Below are 22,218 nucleotides of genomic sequence, written 5' to 3' on the forward strand. Positions count from 1 at the left end.
CCAAAAACCAAAAGAGTATGGGAAATTAACTTCAACTTCATTTGTTACTATCCTGTAAAAGATTAGCAGTGTACTAATTTTTAAGTATTCATATTACTAGAAACTACTTAAGATATGGACTATTGTGTGTTTACTCTGTACACTCTTACCTTAATGTTAACACTTGAGCTGGCTGTCTCTTAGGTGCTTATGAGTATAGGATACTACTTATCTCAGTGTACCATAGGAAATTTTACTCTCTGCCTTGCCCAATTTTTGTGGCAGGGGCTAGGGCCTGCATCAGTACTGTAGTATTGCGAACACTTCATATCTTGAAATGTGTTCATAAACATATACTTCAGACTATTTTTAAATAATTCACTTTGTTAAAAATGGAGCCAAATCTCTGGTGAGGTGTAATGTTTTTGTTTTATCTTGAAAATTACCAAATAACCAAATAATCAAAATTACCAAATATATATAGTTTGGAAATTGGTAAAACATTTTTCTGTAATCCTCATGTGAACATTCCTGTAAGCCATTTGATAGATTATTATCATTGAGAGAAAAGAGAATGAACGATCAAGAGCATTTATAATTTGAGCAAAGATCTCTGGACTTTAAGTACTTTAGAAATCGTAGTACCTAAATATAGTAGATGCCATAAGATGATTTCCTGAAGGTAACTTATCTTTTCAAAATGAATAAACCTTTATATAAAGCATATAATTCATGCCTTTGTAAAAGGTACAAATTATTAAAGTGGAAGTCATTTTCACAAATTTTTTTTAAGTATTGAAATAAATGTAATACATCTGGAGCTATCAAATTTAGACAGGAAGATAAAATTGTTCCTGTTTTGTTTTTTTGACCACTAAGAGTGTTCATTTGTGTCCACATTGTAATGGTTTTAATTTTTTCTCCATAATTTTTTGAAGTGTTGTATTTATGCAAGACAGAAATGCCATTAGATAAAATTATTTTATTATAGCAGCTTTCAAGTTTCTACGTGATTCATGATTTCTACATGACCATTTATATAATGGTGATTATATACAACAGTTAAAAAATATTTTAAGCTTGTAATTTTTGATGTGGGGGTAGAAAGACCCCTATTTTAAAGGCTTAAATGGTGGTTGACTTTTTAAAGTAGAAATGAATCTCCTATACTGATTCTCTTTTTAGATCAATTTGCAACATTTAAACTACTATATTTCTTTCTGCATTGTTTCTAGTTTATTAACCTTGCAAGAACTCTTCAGGCACATATGGAAGATCTCGAAAGTAGGTGGAATTTCCCCTTCCCAGACTTGTTGAATTTCTTTTGCAAATTAAATCCACAGACCAAAACCTTACTGTATACGCTTTCTACCAAATTAGAGCTTCATTTATAGGCGTAGTAATACCATAATAACTGATTTGGGAAAGATGGGTTGGGCAACTGACCTTCTTCAAAGCATATTTTTAAAAAATAATAATTTTAAGGTACAGAAGGATATGTTTTAACTAGTGTTTTATTTAAAATTTTTATTTTTGATCGCCTTAATTTTAATCAAAAAGAAAACTTCTGGTCAAACCACACTTCTAAATCTGTTAGGTGTGTGTGAGAGAGAGAGAGAGAGAAATTTTGTTAATCATCTTTGTTAGATCATTAAAAGTTTTCCCTGGGTTTGTGTATAGTTCTAGGAAAATAGGGGTGAAAGATTCCTAGTTCTGAGTCCATAACAGAAGCCATAGTTTTTTTTTTGCTCCTTGTTCAGGTCCTCATGGACCTTTAATAGGCAGCCAGCTCCGACAGCAACTCCAATCTCTTAAGATCACGTTCCAGCATTAGGACTTCTGCCTGGGCTCCCATGTGAAGGCACTTAATGCCCAAATCTTTACAGGCATCTGCACAGCTTAACCTCAAAGTCCTACAACCTCCAGGGTGCTTCGTACCAGGTGGGCACAGATATTGGTGGCTCTGAAACAGTTCCTGGGAATTCAAGATTACCCTACCTATTGTACTTTTTCACCCAAAGCAACTGGCTCCCCATGATCAGATTCCATGACACTCTTTGAAGTGTTTTAAAATATATCTCCACTTGATTATTTTCTGTACTTGTCTTAAAAACACTTGTGGAGTGTTACCTGTAGTGTGCGTGTTTTTTTACCTTTAGGGAAAGCTCAGCATCCTTTGAAGTAAAGTTTGAGAAGGACTTGGTCTTCATGAGAGCCTTTTAATTCCTAGAATATTCTAAGACATGGGTTGTTGTCATTAAGTTTGTACTATTTTTAAGTTTTGAAAGGATTAGAGGTACAACCCAGATGCCTTTTCACAGTTTACTATGTGTGAAAATGGTATATAAAGGAGTCTGGTATATAAAGTGGGAATTCATTTGGTGTACATCTTTTTTTTCTTTCATATAAACTTCTTCACATCCCTTATGTTACCTAACACAAAGATCTCTTTTAGCAAATTATAATTCATACTTTGCCAGATGTGATGGTAGTAATTTGTTTTAGATGATAGTAATATTTTCCCCAGATTGCTTTACTTTTTTTTAAACTAACATTTAGTAGTTTCCTAAACATAGCAATGTCTACTGCCAACATGTAAGAAAGACGGAGGTGAAATATACCCAGATTCAGCTGAGAGTAAAAGCTGTTGTGGGTGCTACAAGCTTACTCCTAAGTACCAGAATATTAATGTATTCTAAAAGTTGGTTCTCACTGAATTTTCTTCTCTTGTGGAGTTAATTGAATAGAAAACATGAGAAGTTCTCTGAAAAACTGTTTTATTTCTTGGTTTGATATTTCTCCATAATATAGCATAAAACTTAACCATAGGATTTACTCATTCATGAGCCAAGTATATGCTTGCTATCATTTACTAAAAATGGATTGAAGATTTCTGCAAGATAAATTGAAACATGAAAACTTAAGTTTCATCCATACATGTAGGATGTTTTTGTTGATTCCATTTGTTGGGTGCTCTTAAATATTGGGTCTAATATTAATACAAGAAGAGTATACATTTAACCTTTCTGCCCTTGATAATAGGGGAAATGCTGGTTGGGTGTTTATTTTAGTGAATTCCATTTTCCTCAACACATAACAGTTTAGAGAATCCATAGTTTTATACTTAGGTCCCTCCTATAGACATTCCAGGATGTTTATTTTAAACTTCTGAGCTACTACAATGGCTCTTAAATTGAGGTCAGAAATGTTACAAACATGATGTTTCTGACAATGTAGAGGCATAGGAATAATCTCAAAAGTTTTTTACTAAATCCAATTGTTTTAACTTAGGCTGTGTCTATATAAAAGCTTTTTGGACTAAATAGAGCTTTTTCTTGGCATTGTATAGACATAGCTTTGATGTAAATTGCAAGAATACCCATAACCTATTCTGTGTACATTTTTTTTCATTCTCATCGGATGCATCAAATATGCAGCAGTAATAAACCAGATTCTACTCAGGTGTGTGAGAGCACTTGCCTTAAGTTCATTTTTTTCTCTAGCGTCTAAATCATTAGCTACCGTGAACACAGGCTGATCTCAGAAGCTTTTTAGAAGACGTTCTTGAAGCACATTTTTAAGCATTCTCATTTTTATAAAAACTAACATAAAAAGATGTGGGGGTGGGAACATTATGGATGGGCATCACCCACAGTCAAACCACCCCTAACCCTGTCATAACTTATCATTTTGACCAAACAGAATACATAATTGGGTTTTTTATTTTACAAGTCATTGCTGTTCTGGCTTCATATTTATACATCCATTCTCATCCCCCTTAAAATCATTCTTGATCATCCTGTTTTCTTTCAACAGCTTCAGAGGATGATTCCGAAGAAGATGGAGACCATAACAGAACATTTGATATTGCCTAACTTCATATAAGACAAATGGATGATCTGTGAACAAGTGTTTATTAAAACTGGCAATTACGTATGATTTAATTTTGTGGGGAATGCCTATTGGAGATAGATATATATATATATATATATATATATATATATATATATATATATATATATATTTAGATATTCTCAAGTATTGCTGAATTAAAAATTCTCCTGGACCTTTTAACATGGCCAATGAATCTGATGTTTATAAACTGGTCATCAGAAGTATTTTTCTTTTCGGTGAGTGGGAAAATGTTATCCTTGTTTTAAATATCTAAGTAATGCTGATGGCCCTTTTTTGTGTTTTGATTACTGTAGTCATATTTATGAAAAAAGGTTCATGTTTTTAGTTTCTTGCTAGTGAAAAAAGTGGGACAAAATATGCTTTTGAAATAAAATGGCACCTAATTATTTTTCTTTTCAAAAATGCCTTAAGTTACAGTCTCATTTTCATGATCATTTGCTTCCAGTGTTTATAAAAAAAATAATTGGGAAGTTATGAAAGCATTATATATTGGGTTCCCAAAGTTAATATGAATCCTAAATTCACTTAGCAATAAAATCTAATTTTTAAGAAGTATATAAATATAAAATGTATAAATGATGGATAAATTTTTGTATTGATTTGCAGAATGCAGATTATATTTGATAAGCCATAGTATGTAGATATTCCTTTTAGGAGTATTACAGCTGTAAATTATATCAGAATTGCCCATCAAATGCTATTTGGGAAAAAAAATTACTGCAATCTCAAGTTAATGGAATATTTTTAAATCCCACATTTAAAGTTTAAAACACTGGTTTTCAATGTGTTTTTTAGTGTTGTCACTTCTTTATAGATAAATACGATATAAATAACCTGTTTGGATCCTGGTCGTTTTTAACTGTTCCTTGGTAATTCTGAGCATTTACTGACTTAATATTTTTCACCACTTTTGGAGAACAGATGAACATCACCTGTTCACCAATGAATAGATCTACACCATGGTCAGGAGTTGTGTATAAAGTTTCATAACACTGTATATATTTCCTCTGTCAACACCCTTTAGGATATACTTTTAAACACCTTCAGGTGGTTTCAGATTAAATAGTCTTATGTTATGGCAACTAACTACATTTCCAGAACCTAAATAGAAACCATGTAATTTCTCAAATGTGAGTCAACAGTTTGGCCACACTTAGTTTGTTTGTCTTAATGTAAAACCTTGGCTGGAAATAAAATGCATACTGATTGATTTACTTTATAGTTTGAAATGTTTCCTTTTGAACTGGTGGTGCTCAAAGTAGACTTCAAACCTTAAAGCTTTTTTAAGAAAATCCCAATTCATACAAAAATATAAATTTAAAAAAAAATTTTTTTTTTTAACGTTTATTTATTTTTGAGACAGAGACAGAGCATGAACGGGGGAGGGTCAGGGAGAGGGAGACACAGAATCTGAAACAATCTCCAGGCTCTGAGCTGTCCGCACAGAGCCTGACACGGGGCTCGAACTCACGGACCGCGAGATCATGACCTGAGCCGAAGTCGGCAGCTTAACCGACTGAGCCACCCAGGCGCCCCTAAATGTAAAACATTTGCTCAACTTTTACCTGTTAATCTCTGCATTGCCTTAAAGGAAAAATACAAAATTAAGGATACCAGTTTCACTATTCTGTGGGCCCTTAAGGGGTGCTTTGAGTTTCAAACATTTACACTTTTAATAGACTCAGCATGAAAGTTAAGTATCTTCTACTTAACCCACAAAACTTACTTAAAAATTTAAATAGTAGGGGGCGCCTGGGTGGCTCAGTTGGTTAAGCGTCCAACTTCGGCCCAGGTCATGATCTCCTGTTTTGTGCGTTCGAGCCCCACGTCGGGCTCTGTGCTGACAGCTTGCTAAGCCTGGAGTTTGCTTTGGATTCTGTGTTTCCTTCTCTCTCTGCCCCTCCCCCACTCACTCGCTGTCTCTCAAAAATAAATGTTATTTTTTTTTAATTTAGTAGAAAACATTCCATTGGTATGCAGTTTATTGTCATATTAAATGCTTAATGCCAGAGATACAGTGGCTTGAGCTTTATAGTATACTTTCAGTTCCGTAGTACCGCTTACTATTTCATATTTCAATATTGCATAAGCTTCTGATACCCTATATGTGTGAATTACTTTTAAAACCATATAAACAGAAATAGACCATAGAGCACGCACTACAGAGAATGCAAATTCCTAGGAAAATGCAGTTTAATGTTATTCTCTCTAGATACCTGCCAAACATAAGAATTTATACTGTCCTTATTAACCAAAACCAAGATGTTGAAGAAAGCAATTTATACATTTTGAATATAAATAAGCATGGTTATGTTGATAATATTAAAAATATACATACAGACTTGAATGACCCAGTTTGCTGTTGACCACTGAATAGATGCAAAGGCCCTGTTACAGATGTTCTGATGTATGAAGAAAATTAAGATTTAACACTTCACTAACCAGGGACCTCTAAGGACTTACTTGAAAAGTGAAGTCAAATATGGAAAATTAAATCAGTTTAATGTAGCCGTTTTGTAAGAGCTGCCATTGGGTAGAAGTGATCAAAATGAACAAGAAAATTAGTTGAATGGGAGTTAAGTGGAAGGGGAGATTCTAGAGCAGCACTGTCCAGTAAAACTTCGTGATGATGGAAATGGAAATGCTCTGTAATTTGTATTGCCTATTACGGTAGCTGCTACATGTGTTTGAGCATTTGAAGTGTGGCTAGTGCAACTGAGAAACTGAACTTTATATTTAATTTTAACATAAATAGCCACATGTAGCTTGTGGCTACCATATTGGATACTGTAGAAATCTGTGACTATTAGAGAAAGTTTTAAGGAAGAGTTAAGATCTTAGTTTTTAAATGACTGGTAGATTTTGAATAGAAAAAGGAAGGAATTCCAATCTGTTCACTATTAATAACTTACCAGGAATAAAATAGTATCCAAAAACTTAGAAATGTAAAGCTCATACAGAGTGTAGTTGTTTTGTGTAATAAGGCTAGTGTAACATCTGTTCTTTTAGTACCACACAGCCATACCATATAGTCTTGTCAGCACTTTGTAGTTTTTCCTATTTCATTAAACAACAGTGCCATTAATTGTGATGAAGGAGGTTATTCGTAATGCCAGTGGGACACATCGTGTAAGCTGGGACTTTGTTGCCATTGGTCAAGCTTGAGATAGTGTATCTCCCCATAAGAAAAGTTTTGCCCATAAGATAATTGATGAGACATTGGTTAGGGAGAGAGACTACTACTTTGAGCTTTCAGGGTTTCTAAATACAGTAAATATAATTTTATGTTAACTGCATATATTTATCTTTTCTAGTATTTTTAGGCTATAAAGAATGCTAAGGAAAATCACTCTTGATTCAGCTCTCGTTTTCATTTTTTACCCCCAGAAAGATTCTTCTCACCTTTGTCTTAAGATGTACAGAACATGTACTGAGAACTTTGAACATCACAACTACAGTAGTATGTAGTGTTTTTCTGCAGTTTTTGCTAACCTAGTTTTCATGTCCTTGAATGATAGTTCATCAGTGTTCAGGGAGCATTGACACACCTTATATAGGAACAGATCTGGAGGTAGAGAAGAAATATTCTTAAATAAAGGGGCTCTGTCATCAAAGCATTATCCTCACTGCCATCCACTTCCACACCTTCCTGGTATGGCTGTAATCCTTCTTGCTTCAAAAACTTTATAAAATTTCATTGACATTCTAACCATTTGTTATTAGTACAAAATAAGATTTCTTGTCCAAAGTGATGTTCTAAAAGTAATGAAATTTTAAAATGTGGAATATGGGGTGGTTAAAATCTAAAAAATTTTCTACATCTAACTCAAAAGGGAAGATAAAAATATTAGGGGAATTGTCTGCCACAGTAAATTGTAATGTGTGACGTCTTAATGTATAGGATCTTTTTAAAGGTAGGTTTTCTCATGTTTATTAATAAAAGAGCAAGACCTAGAAATTGGTTAAGAGCTGGTGATTGCTAAAACTACAGTGGTAGGTAAGAGTTATTTTTGTTTTTGTTTTTTTCCCAATTCTAACCTAAGGTGGTTCAACCAAATGGGAAGGAAGATAGAGCAGTAGACTGGGTTTTTATTTTTATCTACTTTACTACTTTGGGCTTTAAACTTTTTTAAGTGAAAGGTACATTTAGGGAGGTGGTTAAAACTACCAAATTGTATTTATGATCATTCCTTTTTAAAAACTTATGATGAACCTAAAGATCAGTTTTTGTCACGATTACATGAGAATAATGAATGTTACTGGAATAAGGAAATATACCATGAAAACTGATTTTCATCAAATTTTACATTAAAATCCTGTACAGGAAATCGCTGTCAACATTTGATGTCTTAATCTGAAATTTCCAAGATCTTAGTCAAATTGAACAGCATACTCATTTTCTTCTGCAACAACCAAAACACAGTCGTCGTTATAAGGTGATTGGGGTGCAGTTGAAAAAACTGTGGTGAAACCAGAATCCAAATTTCTTTTGTACAGGAACCAAACGATTGCTCCCAAAACTGTCAAAATTACTGTGCTAGCAATCACCAAAGCTGATATTAAAATGTGGTTATCTGAAAAGGAAAAGACAAAAAAAAATATATATATATATATCTATATGGAAATCAGGACACCCAGTTGCTAGAACTGCACTTGGGGGGGGGGGCATAAATACAGTTTCATCATGTAAATATTTGCCTATTAGAATTTCCCACACTGATGAGAAAAATAAAAAATTACACTTATTCAGATTTGTATTTGTTAGCTTGAATGACTGCCATTCTTAAGATTTTAAGTTTTACAATTCTCCATTCTAAAATGGAAATTACCTACAGTCAGGGTATATCACGGTTCTACGTGTCTTCCTTGTATTTTACTTCCTAGTCTAAGACTTCCTATTTACTGCTCTTTTCAAGACTAGTTGTCTTTAGATACTTGTTTACATTAATGAAACTTATTGGTTCATCTGGCTTTTGGCATTTAAAATTTATCACTGAGAAAAAACAAGAATGGCAGTGAATTATCTCCCTTTTTCTATTTATTCAAGTAACTATATATATATATATGTGTATTCCTGAAGTAATTACAACCTTGCAGTCCTTGGCTACTGAAAACCCTCATAAACTTTCCGTAAGTCAGTCAGTCCAGGGAAATTAACTCAGTTTAGGAGTTAGGAGGAAGAAAATGGCCACTAAAAGGAAAATTCTCTCCTTTTTGATCTTTAAAGTTTGTAGCAGTCACAGTTTGGTAAGGTTTGGGGTGTATTATTTGTGTTGGACCTTTAGATGAAAACGTATCAAGAAAGCCAGGCAAATAGTTGCACAGTCTTATGAAATATTATTTTTTAATGAATTCAAAGACAACTTTGTTGCTAGTTCTTTCAACAACTCCTGATAAGATTTTGAGAACCATCATAAACCTACATACACTTTTGTACTTAAATCTCTATGTATCCTTTTATATTCTACTCGGTAAATATCCTTCCCCCTCACCCAAATATACCCGTGCAAATGTTCTACAAGATATGTGTCAGAAAATACTGTGCTCCTCCTGTCCCACTGCCACTCACCCTGAATTCCCATTCATCAAAGCCATTCCTTTTAAGATTATTTGCCTCCATACTTATAAATAACATACTTACACGGCTTTTCTTGATTTAATTTTTTAATGTGAAATACACATAACAAAATACCATCTTAACCGTTTTTAAGTTTACAGTTTTATAGCGTTAAGTACGTTCACACTGATGTGCTGTCACCACTGTTTCTCCACAGAATTCTTCATCTTTCAAACCCGAGAAACTATGTATTAAACAGTAATGCCCCATTCTTCCCTCATTTTATTCCTTGTCAACCACCATTCTACCTTTTGTAGGTCCACTACTCCAGGTATCTCAGATCATTGGAATCACCAAGTATTTATACTTTTGTGACCAGCTTATTTCACTTAGCCTAACTAATGTCTTCCAAGTTTGTGCATGTTGTAGGATGTGTCAGAATTGCCTTTTTAAGGCTAAATAATGTTCCATAGTATATATATCATGTTCTACTTACCCATTCATCTGTTGATGGACACTTGGGTTGGCACCTTCCACTTTTTGGCTATTGTGAATAATGCTGCTATGAACATGAGTGTACAAATCTTTGATACCTCTTTTCATTCCTTTTGCGTATATACCCAGAAGTGGGATTGCTGCATCGTAGGTATTTCTATTTTTAGTTTTTTGAGAATTTATCATTACTGTTTTCTGTACCATTTGAAATTCCCATCAATAGGGCACAACTGTCCCATTTTCTCCATATCCTTGTCAATACTTGATTTCTGTTTTTTGTTATTATGTGTATATATGTTTGTGTGTGTAATATATATATATATATATATATATATTTTTTTTTTTTTTTTTTTTTTTTTTTGGTAGCCAACCTAATGAATGTGAGGTGGTACTCTGCTTGATTTTTTAGTTTTTTTTTTTTTAAACGTTTATTCATTTTTGAGAGACAGAGCATGAGCAGGGAAAGGGCAGAGAGAGGGAGACACAGAATCGGAAGCAGGCTCTAGGCTCCAAGCTATCAGCATAGAGCCCGACACAGGGCTTGAACCCACCAACCACAAGATCATGACCTGAGCCGAAGTCGGACGCTAAACCGACTGAGCCACCCAGGCACCCTGCTTGATTTTATTTTTAAGCTCTGTGCCAACATGGGGCAACTCACTACCCCGAGATCAAGAGCCAAGTGCTCTACCAGCTGAGCCAGCCAGATGCCCCTTTGGTTGATACTTTAAGGTATTTATTCCTCCTATTGAAGAGTGAGAACTTAATTCTCCAGTATACACACGAATTCTCAAACACTCCTTTCCTCTTCCATCACAGTTATAGCAAGCCCCAAATTAGAAAATCTACATCTGACAATGCCAATCCAGAATTTTTAAAAACAAAAAACTACCTAAATTTAGAAGGCAACCCAATAAAAAATAAGGACAAAAGACTTGAATAGGCATTTCGCAAAACACAATGAAATGGCTAATAAAAGTGCTCAACATTATTCACCAGGGAAATGAAAATCAAAATGATTACACACACCTGAATGGCTGAAATTAGATGGGACTTTCCATGGGATGGATGTGCAGTAGGAATGCAGCAGTTCAACCACTCTGAAAAATTACTTGGTAGTTTCTAATAAAGCCAAATATATTAGCTACCCTATTGACCTTGCAGTTCTTCTCTTTGGAATATACACAAGGAAAATGAGAAAATAGGTCCAAATGAGAATGTTCATAGGCTGTTCTATCATTTTAGTACCAAACTAGAAATGATGCATATATACGTAATAGGAAATTGGACAAATTGTGATACATTTACAAAGTACTATACAACAGTAGAATAAGTACAATATATACGTAACATGGATGGATCTAAAAAAATTCTTGAGTGAAAAAAGCCAGAATTCTTTTTTTTTTTTTTTTTTTAATTTTTTTTTTCAACGTTTATTTATTTTTGGGAGAGAGAGAGACAGAGCATGAAGGGGGGAGGGGCAGAGAGAGAGGGAGACACAGAATCGGAAACAGGCTCCAGGCTCTGAGCCATCAGCCCAGAGCCTGACGCGGGGCTCGAACCCACCCACAGACCGCGAGATCGTGACCTGGCTGAAGTCGGACGCTTAACCGACTGCGCCACCCAGGCGCCCCAAAAGCCAGTAGAATTCTATATTCTAAACCAGCAACTCTAACCTATGGTGATAGAACTCAAAATAGTGGGTAACTCTGGGTGAGATGATTGTAGGGGATACATTTACTGGTAATGGGCATGAAGGAAATTTTTTTGGTGTAACATGTTCTTGCTCTATCTTGATTTGAGAGGTAGTTACCCAGGTATATCCAGAGACAACCAATAAACTGTACACTTAAGATTTGTGCATCTTATTCACATCTCAAAGAGATTAAAAATTATGCTACCAATTGGCAAAAAAAAAAAAAAATACAGAATTTTTAATAGACATGTTTCTGGGAAGGCAAAATAGTACAATTCTAAAACCATGTTATTGATCAAAGTTCTACATCCACTTTTCAAATCCAACATTTGCATTTCAGGGAATCTAATCTTTAAATAATGTATTTGTGCAAGTAGATTCATTCACTGCAGCACTGTAATGTTTGGAAACCAGCCAATAAGGGTCTGGAGCTGGTTTATATCCTTAAAGAGATATACGGAAGAGTATGCGTTGTCGATACCTAGAATCTATTAGTGAATAAAAGGGCAAAGTAAGTCCTATATCTCAATTTGCTGATCTTGGCAAAAGAAACACAGTTAAGAAACTGAGCTGGTGCCCAATAAGGATAAAAGTAGAATAATGTAGACAGGGGCAAGATGGGAGACGGACTTTTCAGCATTTGCCTTACTATTTTGCTTTTTCAACCATGTTAATATATTACCTGTTCTTTCAACAAAATATGCATTTAGGGCACCTGGGTGGTTCAGTCAATTAAGTGTCCAACTCGATCTCAGCTCAGGTCATGATCTCACTGTTCCTAATAAAGCCCCACATCTGGCTCTGCTGACAGAGCAGAGCCTGCTTGGGATTCTCTCTCCCCTCTCTCTCTGCCCCTCCATTCATAAACACGGGCTCTCTCAAAGTAAATGAACTTTAAAAAAAAATGCATTTAGTAAACCCTTAAGACAGATCCTTAAAGAACTATAATTATAAGGTCAAAGTTTTTTAAACAAAAGATTGCAGACTCATTTCCCACAAAAAAGGGAATTCAATGGGCAAATACAATTTGGTATTTAAAATTCATACATATTTGCAGTTACCATATTTAGGATGTCAAGTCTTATTACTAAGTTGAGACCTTTCTAAATTCTTATAAAAGTTGTTCCACTTTATAAAATTATATAATTAATTTTAAGGAGGTCTTTAGTAATATTTTGACATTAGAATCTTAATGTATTTTTACTTGTGGGAAGATTTTTAACAAAAGACCATTACTTACCTGATAAATACTTCTTTTCATATGGGACTAAAATGCAAAAGAAAATGAAAATTAAAATTCAAGCATGTATACTTTATTCTAAGTTTGCCTTTAAACACTTTCAAAATAGTTGAAAATGAAATTTAGTAGCTTAATATCCCTATTTCTATTGCTTGGTCAATTGTTTTCCATTTTGAACAAAGTTGTTTTTTGTTTCTTTTTTTTTAAAGATGTAGAGGTCTAACAGTGTATTAGCTTGGTTGGTGGAGAAATAATAAGGAAACTCAAAGTGATGAGGTGAGGAAAATAATTTTTGTTAGAGGCTCTATAGAAAACAAACCTAATAAAATTGAAGTATACAACTGTGACCCCATTAGTATGGATTTGCTCACTATTTCTGATGTTTCAGTTATAGTTTAATTAAAAATTTGGTTTATATAAATGTGCCCTGATACTTAGTACATGAAAAAAAAATTTTTTTAATCCAATAAATATTGGAAGTGGAATTCCACTACCATAAAACTGTGATAAATTTAATATAATCAACTGTAGTTAAGAACCCTGCTGAGGCATACAAAAAAATCAAAAGGGGAAAATAATTTTGGTTTACAGTTGAAGTAGAAGGGGGGAAATACTAAAGATGCAAAGTGGAGAAATGGCTGTCATGTTTCAAGTATCCCAAAATCATATTTTGAAATTTTAAGTGTTTTTAATAAGAAAAAAATTTTTTCTGAAACTTGAAACATGCTTTGATGTTTAACAATAACATCAAAATACTGTTGTGGGACATAATAATTTTGTCCATTAGAAAGCATTCTGAAGGGGAAGAGGGGACGGCCAGAGCCCAGGGGTGGTGGTTGGAAGGGCAGGGGCCAGGTTCAGAGCTTGCACCTCAGGATTGCGGTGGGAGAAAAAGCATTCTGATGGGTCAGAAGAAAAATTACATTTTAGTCCAGAGTAAGTTATTGACTACAATGCAGTTTTTCTTCATTTGCCTAAACAAAGGATGTTAGTACCTGTACAAGGTCAAATTCTTTAAACATGAGCTAGAACTCTGGAATCAGACATGAGTAGCTAATCCAATAACATGCAAGGAGGCTATGATAATTCCTTTGAACAAGAGAAGAAATTTCTGACCTCTTGCAGGCTCTAAGAATAAGCAGATAGAATGAAAGTATGCCTGGTTCACATGAGAATTATATTGGACTTCCAAAAGATTTGGGAGCATAGCATCCTAATATATTCTGAAGTCTTTCTTACTCCCTCTAATTTATTGAGGCATACTTGTCTCAAAAATTTTTATTTTAAAACCAGCCCTACTTTCCCCACCCCTCTAGAAATGGAAAAAAGTTTTCAGTTATACTTACTAGCTGCTTTACAAAGGGTTCCTTCCACAGAAGAAATTTCACAATTTCCTTTTTTCCATTCACCTGTCTTGGTGTGCAAAAAGGCACAGGTGTCAACTAGATCCTCACCATCTTCTTGGTCTGTCCATTTATCAAATGTCATATTTGACTTATCAAACCACTTGAAACTTGCATCTGTCAGTTAAGAATATTTTTATCATTATGACAGTGTTAAATGGAGTTAAAAAGAAAGCCTAAGAAAAGGATCTGGGATTAAAGGTGGAAAATTACTAAGATATGTCTGCTCAAAACTTTTAGTTGTAGGATTTAAATTAGGAGGAATATATCTTGTGTACCAGCAAATGAGAGGTATTGGCTCAAAGAGGTTCTACGGAAGATCCTGTTTTTGAAAATCATAAAAACATTTTCTTGGGGGAAATAGCCAAGAAAATTAAAATATTAATAGTAACCTTAGTAGTTTCATTTCATTAATAATGCATGTACTTTCTGTTTCCTACAGGGACAATAAATACATTTACATAATACAACCTTGATAGTTCAATCTAGCAATATCCTACAGTTGACACATTTATGACACTACCACATTACAAAAATGCTGAGCCTAGAACCATATTTTAATCCGGACAAAAGAAACACAGCTGCTCAGGAAAGAGTTGCAGTATAGGTCATAGGTGCACACTGAAAATAGAATACCCAGAGACTACAGGAAACATCAACTTGAACTACAGAACTGAAGAATCTCAAAGTTACCAGTTTTATTACCATTAAAAAAAAAAAAAAAAAAGTGGTTTCCTACAAGGTAAATATTACTTACCATCTGTGTCAAAAAACATGCCTAGTAGGATATCATCTGGGCCTTTCCATTGCTTTTTCAAAGTCTCCAGTATAAAAGCATTTTCTTCTTCATTATGTATGCTTACCATGTCTGCTCCTGAAATTATTTTTAGGTAGAAATAAAGTTACCATGTTTCCAGAATCAATGCAGATCACAGGAATTATATAAAAATTATGCATAATACATTTACCATAATGTATTATACTTTCACACCTTTTTAAATTTCAGCTTGAGAATATGCACAATTTTGAAGAGACAATATATTCATGAGTAAAGTGATGTGATAAATTGAGCACAACAATTTTATATTCTCATTTCATTTATGTAGAGTTGGTAATTTACAGACAAGGGAACAAAGCATCATGGGAGGCTTCAGCAATAGAACATATTTTCTGCATCTCTCAACTTTCCTTTTTCCCATCACCTCTTCCTCAAGCAACCATGGTTTCTCCTTTGTTTACTAGTGTAGGGAGGAGAAGCTCTGACCAAATCTAGGAGAACTGAAAACCGTGAAGTCAACTTGCCAGAACAGTTGCAAGACATGAAATTAAGCAACAGTCTCTGACTTGCCTCATTTAACTGGCCTTCGTGTGCCTGCTGCCCAAAGCCTTACATGTACATATTCTGTGGTCTTTAGAAAATTCCTGGTTAAGGAAAATGATCAATAAAAGAGGTCTATCATTGGATAGTTAATCACACTTTCATGTGGTTCAAGAGTAAAGAGCATGGGGCGCCTGGGTGGCGCAGTCGGTTAAGCATCCGACTTCAGCCAGGTCACGATCTCGCGGTCCGTGGGTTCGAGCCCCGCGTCGGGCTCTGGGCTGATGGCTCAGAGCCTGGAGCCTGTTTCCGATTCTGTGTCTCCCTCTCTCTCTGCCCCTCCCCCGTTCATGCTCTGTCTCTCTCTGTCCCCCAAAAAATAAATAAAAACGTTGGAAAAAAAAATTAAAAAAAAAAAAAGAGTAAAGAGCAGCAGCGATCTATATCTTATATCTCCCATACATTAGCTTTTGTGGTTCTTAAAGTCTATAAGCTACATATACATACAAGCATCCTATAAATATCAGGAGTAACTATTTTTCCGAGATATTTAACCCTGTTTCCTTACCTAGACAAAGATTCTCTTGCAAATTAAAAAGCATTTCACTGTCTTAATTGGATAATACTTTAGAGAAAATGCTAGTAGAGTTAGTTCCTTTCATGATATTCTGTTTTTTCAAGTGAAGACAGTTGAATAAATGATGACATCAGGGCTTGTGCTCAAAGCAGCCAGAAAGCTGGCAGGGAGGATACATCTAATCCCTGGGTGTAAGACAAAAAAAAAAAAAAAAAAAAAAAAATACTGTAACAGCCTTTCAGGTGTACTCAGCTAAATATGAAATATAACACAAAAATAATAAACATAGGACCTCAGCGTCAGTAATTTAGAGGTAACAATTTTCCCATTTTCCAATGATAAGTTGTTGGTCCTACGTATATTTTACAGTGTGGAGACTTTCTGTACTGTAACTAATGCAAGTACATGGAGAAATAAGGTACTCTTGCCTACTATTACATTCTTCCAAAATCATCCAAACTTAACAAAGTCTCCTGAAAATTCCAGAATATTGTCTTAGTTTAGTGGTTCTCCACCTTGAGCATGCATCAAAATCTGGAGGGCTTCCAACTGGAATGAGATGGGGCCTGAGAATTTACATTCCCAACAAGTTCCCAGGTGATGCTGATGCTGCTGATCCAGGGACCATCCTTTGAGAATTACAGGTGGCTTAAATTGTAGGCTACTATATTTATGACATCACTCTAAAGTTGATAATATTTTGTAATAAGTTAACAGTTAAATGGAAAAGACAGAGCTACTATGTACTGATATACTAAGAAAAATTTTTATTAAATGATTACTTTTATATCTTAAAAGAAGCTTACCAAAAAAACCCCAATAAATTTAACAATAGGGGAAAAGAAAATTATTATAGGGCCAAAAAGTCTCCCCTAAACCATACTGGATTGTTAGAGAAGAAAATCACAAACCAGGCAGACTGCAGCTCTATTATAAATAAAGAAGCCAACACCTTAATGGAAGAAAAATAATTGTTTCAAGACTGTAAAAAAGACAGTTCAACCTCACAGAAGGAAATCTAACAAAAGAAATGTGTGAGAAATGCAATCTCACTGGTAAAGAAATGAAAATTAAATTAAGCAGCCTTTCAGACTTCTAGATTAAACAGTGTTGGCCCTGGGTATAACAAAATAGAAACTCATAAGTGGTTAGGTGGAGTAAAAATTAGTACAACCTTCTTGGAAACAATATGGCAAGATGTGTCAAAAGCCCTTAAAAGGGCACGTATTTGACCCAGCAATCCTTAACAATCATTGGCTCTGTGCTCAAATAGACACAATCATTAATGTTCACCACATGTTTGTGACACTGAAAGATTGCAAATAATTCAATAGCCAATATTAAAGGATTAATTAAATCAATTATGGCATTTCTATATACTGGATTAATACACAGTTATTAGGAAATATGCATTACATTTTTGCTGCCACAGACATCTTTAGTGGAAAATGCAAATTACGGGACAGTTTGCCAAATGTGATCCCTTTTTTTATATATTAAAAAAATAGCTGGGACGCCTGGGTGGCTCAGTAGGTTAAGCACCCAACTTCGGCTCAGGTCGTGATCTCACAGTTCGTGAGTTCAAACCCTGCATAGGGCTCTGCACACACAGCACAGAGCTACTTCGGATCCTCCCTCTCTCTCTGCTCATCCCCTTCTGGTACTCTCTCTCAAAAATAAACATTAAAAGGCACACTGCATTAAAAAAAAAAAAAAAAGTATTTATTAATATACATTTGCCTGGGGTGAAATGTCTAGGATATTTAACCAAAATGTTAACAATCATTACATTTCCTTATTAGGGTGGTGCAATTTAGGGTGATTTTGCTATATTTTTAAAATATTTGCACATGTATTTTTCTAAGTTTTTTAATAGTGATTGTGCATATTACAAAGAACCTGTAAAAGAAAAATCAGATAACAATACTTTAATCCAAAGTTAGGATTCGGCAAGGCTCTCTGAGTCGTATCTCCATTTTGAAAAACTCTATGATGGTTTTCTTATCATTTCCAGCTGCCTCCTGTTAAATGTCGCACAGACTTTTAATTTGTTTCACCCTGATACTTGTACTCACTTGTAAAATGTGACCAAAATACCACTCTAGAAATATTCTCAAGGGAAGTATTTAACTAGGTTATAGTTTTGGCTTAAGTGTTCAGAGAGGAGTTTTTCATCCTTTTCTTTGACCTTGTGGAAGCCAAGGGAACTTTAATGATTCTTAACATTGTAATCTAATTAAATACTGTATAAACTTAAATTACTGTGTCAGGCAAATAAGACACACTTTCATTTTCTTTAACAAATGACAGGGTAAGTCCCTGGAGAATGCATGTGCTCAAGAAAAATTCTTTTACAGTGCATTACCAGTGACACTACCTGCTGAGATATAATATGGGTCTTCAATTCTTTTTATAGCTAGTGACATATCTCACAAATCACAAAAAAGAAATATTAAAAATATTTATTTTTTCTATTATAATGATAACATAAATTCAAGGTAAATGTTGCAAAACAAGAAAAATGTTAGCCTCTCACAATTATTTACCTAAATGAATAAGGATACCAAAAATAAGGAGAGGTAATATGAAGTAAATTATACAAAACACTGGGAATATTTCTAAAGATAGCTCACTGCAGCACAAAAGGTAACAAGTCACTTGTTCTCTAAACCTCTAATGACAGGTTTAACATACGATTTTGTATAGCTGGCAAGATTTTATAAATCCCAATGTAAATACTGTAGTATTATACCTTATGCTTTTTCTTCTTCATACATAGCAAACACTGAATTTATGTCTACCTACGACTCTTAACCAAAACACTGGTGTAGCCAAAAATAAATACCAGTGTTATTAACTAATTTTAGCTAATTTTCTGATTCATTAATGAACTGGGTATTTCCAGAGTAGAAACAAATATAGAGGATTTTCAAATAAATGGTAAGGTAAAGAGAAATATATGAGAAATTTTTTAAAATCCAATCAGTAAGACAAACTGAATTTATAGATTTTTAACTGGGGAAAAGAGTTATATTTTTCTTTAGACACAAGATAAATTTTATAAGCAAATTTGAATATAACAATTTAAAATTCCTGGGGCCTCTGGGTGGCTCAGTCCATTAAGCATCCAACTTCAGCTCAAGCCATGATCTCATGGTTTGTGGGTTCGAGCCCCGCATCGGGCTCTGTGCTGACAGCTCAGAGTCTGGAGTCTGCTTCAGATTCCGTGTCTCCTCCTCTCTGTCCCCCTTCCCTGCTTGTGTTCTCTCTCTCTCAAAAATAAATAAACATTTAAAATTCCTTAGTGGCTGCCCTGCTTGAACAAGTAGAGTTAATGGACTCCAGAACAAGCAATCAAGGTCAAATCACAAAGTTTCTGGCTGTTTCCAATTCTGTTTTGCTTTGCCAAAGAAAAATGGCAAATACAACTCAACTACAGTTGAATCATAGAAAAAGTCAACCAGTAGTAATTTTGCCTCTGTAAAGTAAGCATTTGCTTAATTGCTAAAGATAAGTAGTAAAACTGGACAGTGAATTCTGACATAGTGGTTCATACAGGCTAGTAAGAGTGTAATAGGTCTTTTCTAGGCTCTCAGCCTCCCAAATAATGTCTGTTATTGAAATCTACATTAAGTATACCTAATATAAGTATTTTTTAAAAAGATAGAAAATTGTTATAGGGGAAGTCCCATTTGAAAAAATGCCTATTATTCAATTTTTGAAAAAATATTTATTTATTTTGATAGAGAATGTGTGAGCAGCTGATGGGCAGAGAGAGAGAATCCTAAGCAGGCTCCACACTGTCAGCACAGGGCCTGCCTGACTCGGGGCTCAAACTCACAAACCGTGAGCTCATGACCTGAGCTGAAATCAAGACTCAGATGCTTAACCGACTGAGCCACCCAGGCAGCCCTCAATTTCTTTAAAATGAAACCATACTGGTAGATTCGAAATGTCTTGTTTTCAAAGAGCCAATGTTCAACACCATTTGGCAGGTATGAGTTTTTCAAAGGGAAACAATATGCATTGAGTACTACATGGCACTTACCAGGATTAACAACCTCTATGCTTACATTCACTCCTTCTATGATAAGTGAATATGATTTGATATTCTTCCAAAATGTTGTATTGGTCGGTTGTTAGATTTTTTTTTTTAAGGTAAAGGGCATTTCTAAATGCTGGAGTTACTGATGAGTCTAAGATAAAATTTAATGAAATGATCAAGAGATTTTAGATCTCATGCAGTAATAAAAAACACCTCTAAAGAATCAAGGACTCTCCTATCACCATCACACGTATTTCAGTTGAAAAAGTTGCTAGTTCACATCCTAGTTTCAGTTTGAACTTACAAGTATCACAACAGTTAGAGACAACAACAAGGATGCACTTTGGGCCAAACAGCCAAACATATAAAGAACACCCAAGCACACCTTTTTAAAAATACCATTTTTATTTAAATTATTTCACAATGTGAAGTTGTAAATATATTTTCTGGAGAACACTGAATGTATCTGCTAGCAAATAGCCTTTTTCTCTTTTGTCTTTCTCTTTCTTTCCTTTTCTTTCTTTCTTTCTTTTTTAATTTTTTTTTTTTTATTTTGAGAGAGAAAGAGAGCATGAGCAGGAGAGGGGCAGGGAGAGAATCCCAAGCAGGCTCTGAGCTGTCAGTGCAGAGCCCGAGGTGGGACTTGATCTCATGAATGATGAGATCATGACCTGAGCTGAAATCAAGAGTCAGACAGTCAACAGACTGAGCCACCCAGGCACCCTTCTCCTTTTTCTTTAACATACATTTCTTTACCACAGTTTCACTTCGTGGTCCCATTTGACTTCTGCCCACACTACATACCTGAAACAGCACTTTCAAGGCAGAATAACAGAGTGTTCTGTTAGACCTTGCTAGACCCTGGTTTAAATCCTGGCTCTGTCACTTACTACCTGTGTGACCCTGAACAAATAAACTGCACTTAGTTTGTCCCGTTGATAAAAGGAGGATAATAAAAAAACTACCTGATAGGTTTGTTATGTTCATTAAAGCCAGGTAAAAGTATATGGTGTGCCTAAGCACAGTGCCTGGCACAGAGTATGCACATTAAATGGACACTGCTGTTGCTAAGTTTCTGGCACAAAGCTTTGGACAGTACTGGCTAACAGCTGTCTCCCAACTCAAAGGTTAAGTATATGCCCAATTCCACTTATGGCTTATGTATTATACAATAAAAATGGTCCATTTATTACAGGGACCCAGGTAAAAGCGAGATATGACAAAATTATTTGTTTATTTTTGAGAGACAGTGATCGAGCGAGCATGCAAGCGGGGGAGGAGCAGAGAGAGAGGGAGACACAGAATCTGAAGCAGGCCAGAGACTCCGAGCTGTCAGCACAGAGCCCGATGCGGGGCTCAAACTCACAGACCAACAAGATCATGACCTGAGCCAAAGTTGGAAGCTTAACCGACTGAGCCACCCAGGCGCCCTGACAAAACTATTTTTTCAAGGAATTAGTCAACACTACTTAAAGACTGTGAAAAAAAAAGGAATGAACTCCTTACCATGATCAGTACACTGATTTCTGACGTCCTCTATGCTTTCTACTTTGATGGCTTCTTGAAGAAAAATGTAACAACTGTCTTGGAACTGAACCCAGGTAGATGAAGGACAGTCTATATGGGAAAAAAGAAACCCTGTTAAATAACCCTGTTAGGAATTCCATGAATTCCTAAAGATAGTAGATATTAAATTTTCAAAGAGAAAAAGAAAGGCAATATCCCTTGTTAATTTAGCAACAAAGCTCTCAGTCTTTGTCAAAAGAAATCGACTACTGTGATGGGAATTTATTTTTCTCCATTCTATATATGGGAGAAGAGAGATGTGCCAATGATTCTCTTCTGATTTGACAGAACAAAGTTACAAGCCTTTAGGGTGTTTAGAAATTCAGACATGTAGATTACAGCATTATTACCAAGGCAACGAACTATCAAGAAAGACAACCAACAGAAATACAAGCTCTTTGTGAAGGTTGTCTTTGCAGTATGTAGT

At 34.9% G+C, this 22,218-nt stretch overlaps 2 protein-coding genes across 11 annotated transcripts in view; one reads left to right on the forward strand and one right to left on the reverse strand.

The window, feature by feature from the left end:
- The window catches only part of MARCHF7 (membrane associated ring-CH-type finger 7), a 59,101-nt gene extending 53,993 nt beyond the window's left edge, over window positions 1-5,108 (forward strand). For 4 of the 10 annotated variants that reach the window (XR_006712899.1, XR_006712905.1, XR_006712903.1 and 1 more), the window contains 2 exons: window positions 1,215-3,441; window positions 3,796-5,108. Coding sequence is in view for 3 of the 10 variants with exons in the window: in XM_045479958.1 (XP_045335914.1) it covers window positions 1,215-1,263; window positions 3,796-3,854 (108 nt within the window). In the remaining 7 variants the exon portion in view is untranslated. The remainder of the gene's footprint in view (window positions 1-1,214; window positions 3,442-3,795) is intronic. The other 6 variants (XR_006712902.1, XM_045479960.1, XR_006712901.1 and 3 more) reach the window with 5 other exon arrangements.
- Window positions 5,109-5,858: 750 nt separating this feature from the next.
- The window catches only part of LOC123598969 (lymphocyte antigen 75), a 135,432-nt gene continuing 119,072 nt past the window's right edge, over window positions 5,859-22,218 (reverse strand). The window contains exons 35-39 of the mRNA XM_045479962.1: window positions 21,732-21,842; window positions 15,043-15,159; window positions 14,229-14,402; window positions 12,883-12,909; window positions 5,859-8,468 (exon numbers count right to left, since the gene is read on the reverse strand). Coding sequence (XP_045335918.1) covers window positions 8,266-8,468; window positions 12,883-12,909; window positions 14,229-14,402; window positions 15,043-15,159; window positions 21,732-21,842 — 632 coding nt within the window. The 3' untranslated portion in view covers window positions 5,859-8,265. The remainder of the gene's footprint in view (window positions 8,469-12,882; window positions 12,910-14,228; window positions 14,403-15,042; window positions 15,160-21,731; window positions 21,843-22,218) is intronic.

Source organism: Leopardus geoffroyi, chromosome C1 (genome assembly GCF_018350155.1).
Source record: "Leopardus geoffroyi isolate Oge1 chromosome C1, O.geoffroyi_Oge1_pat1.0, whole genome shotgun sequence".
Taxonomy (NCBI): domain Eukaryota; kingdom Metazoa; phylum Chordata; class Mammalia; order Carnivora; family Felidae; genus Leopardus; species Leopardus geoffroyi.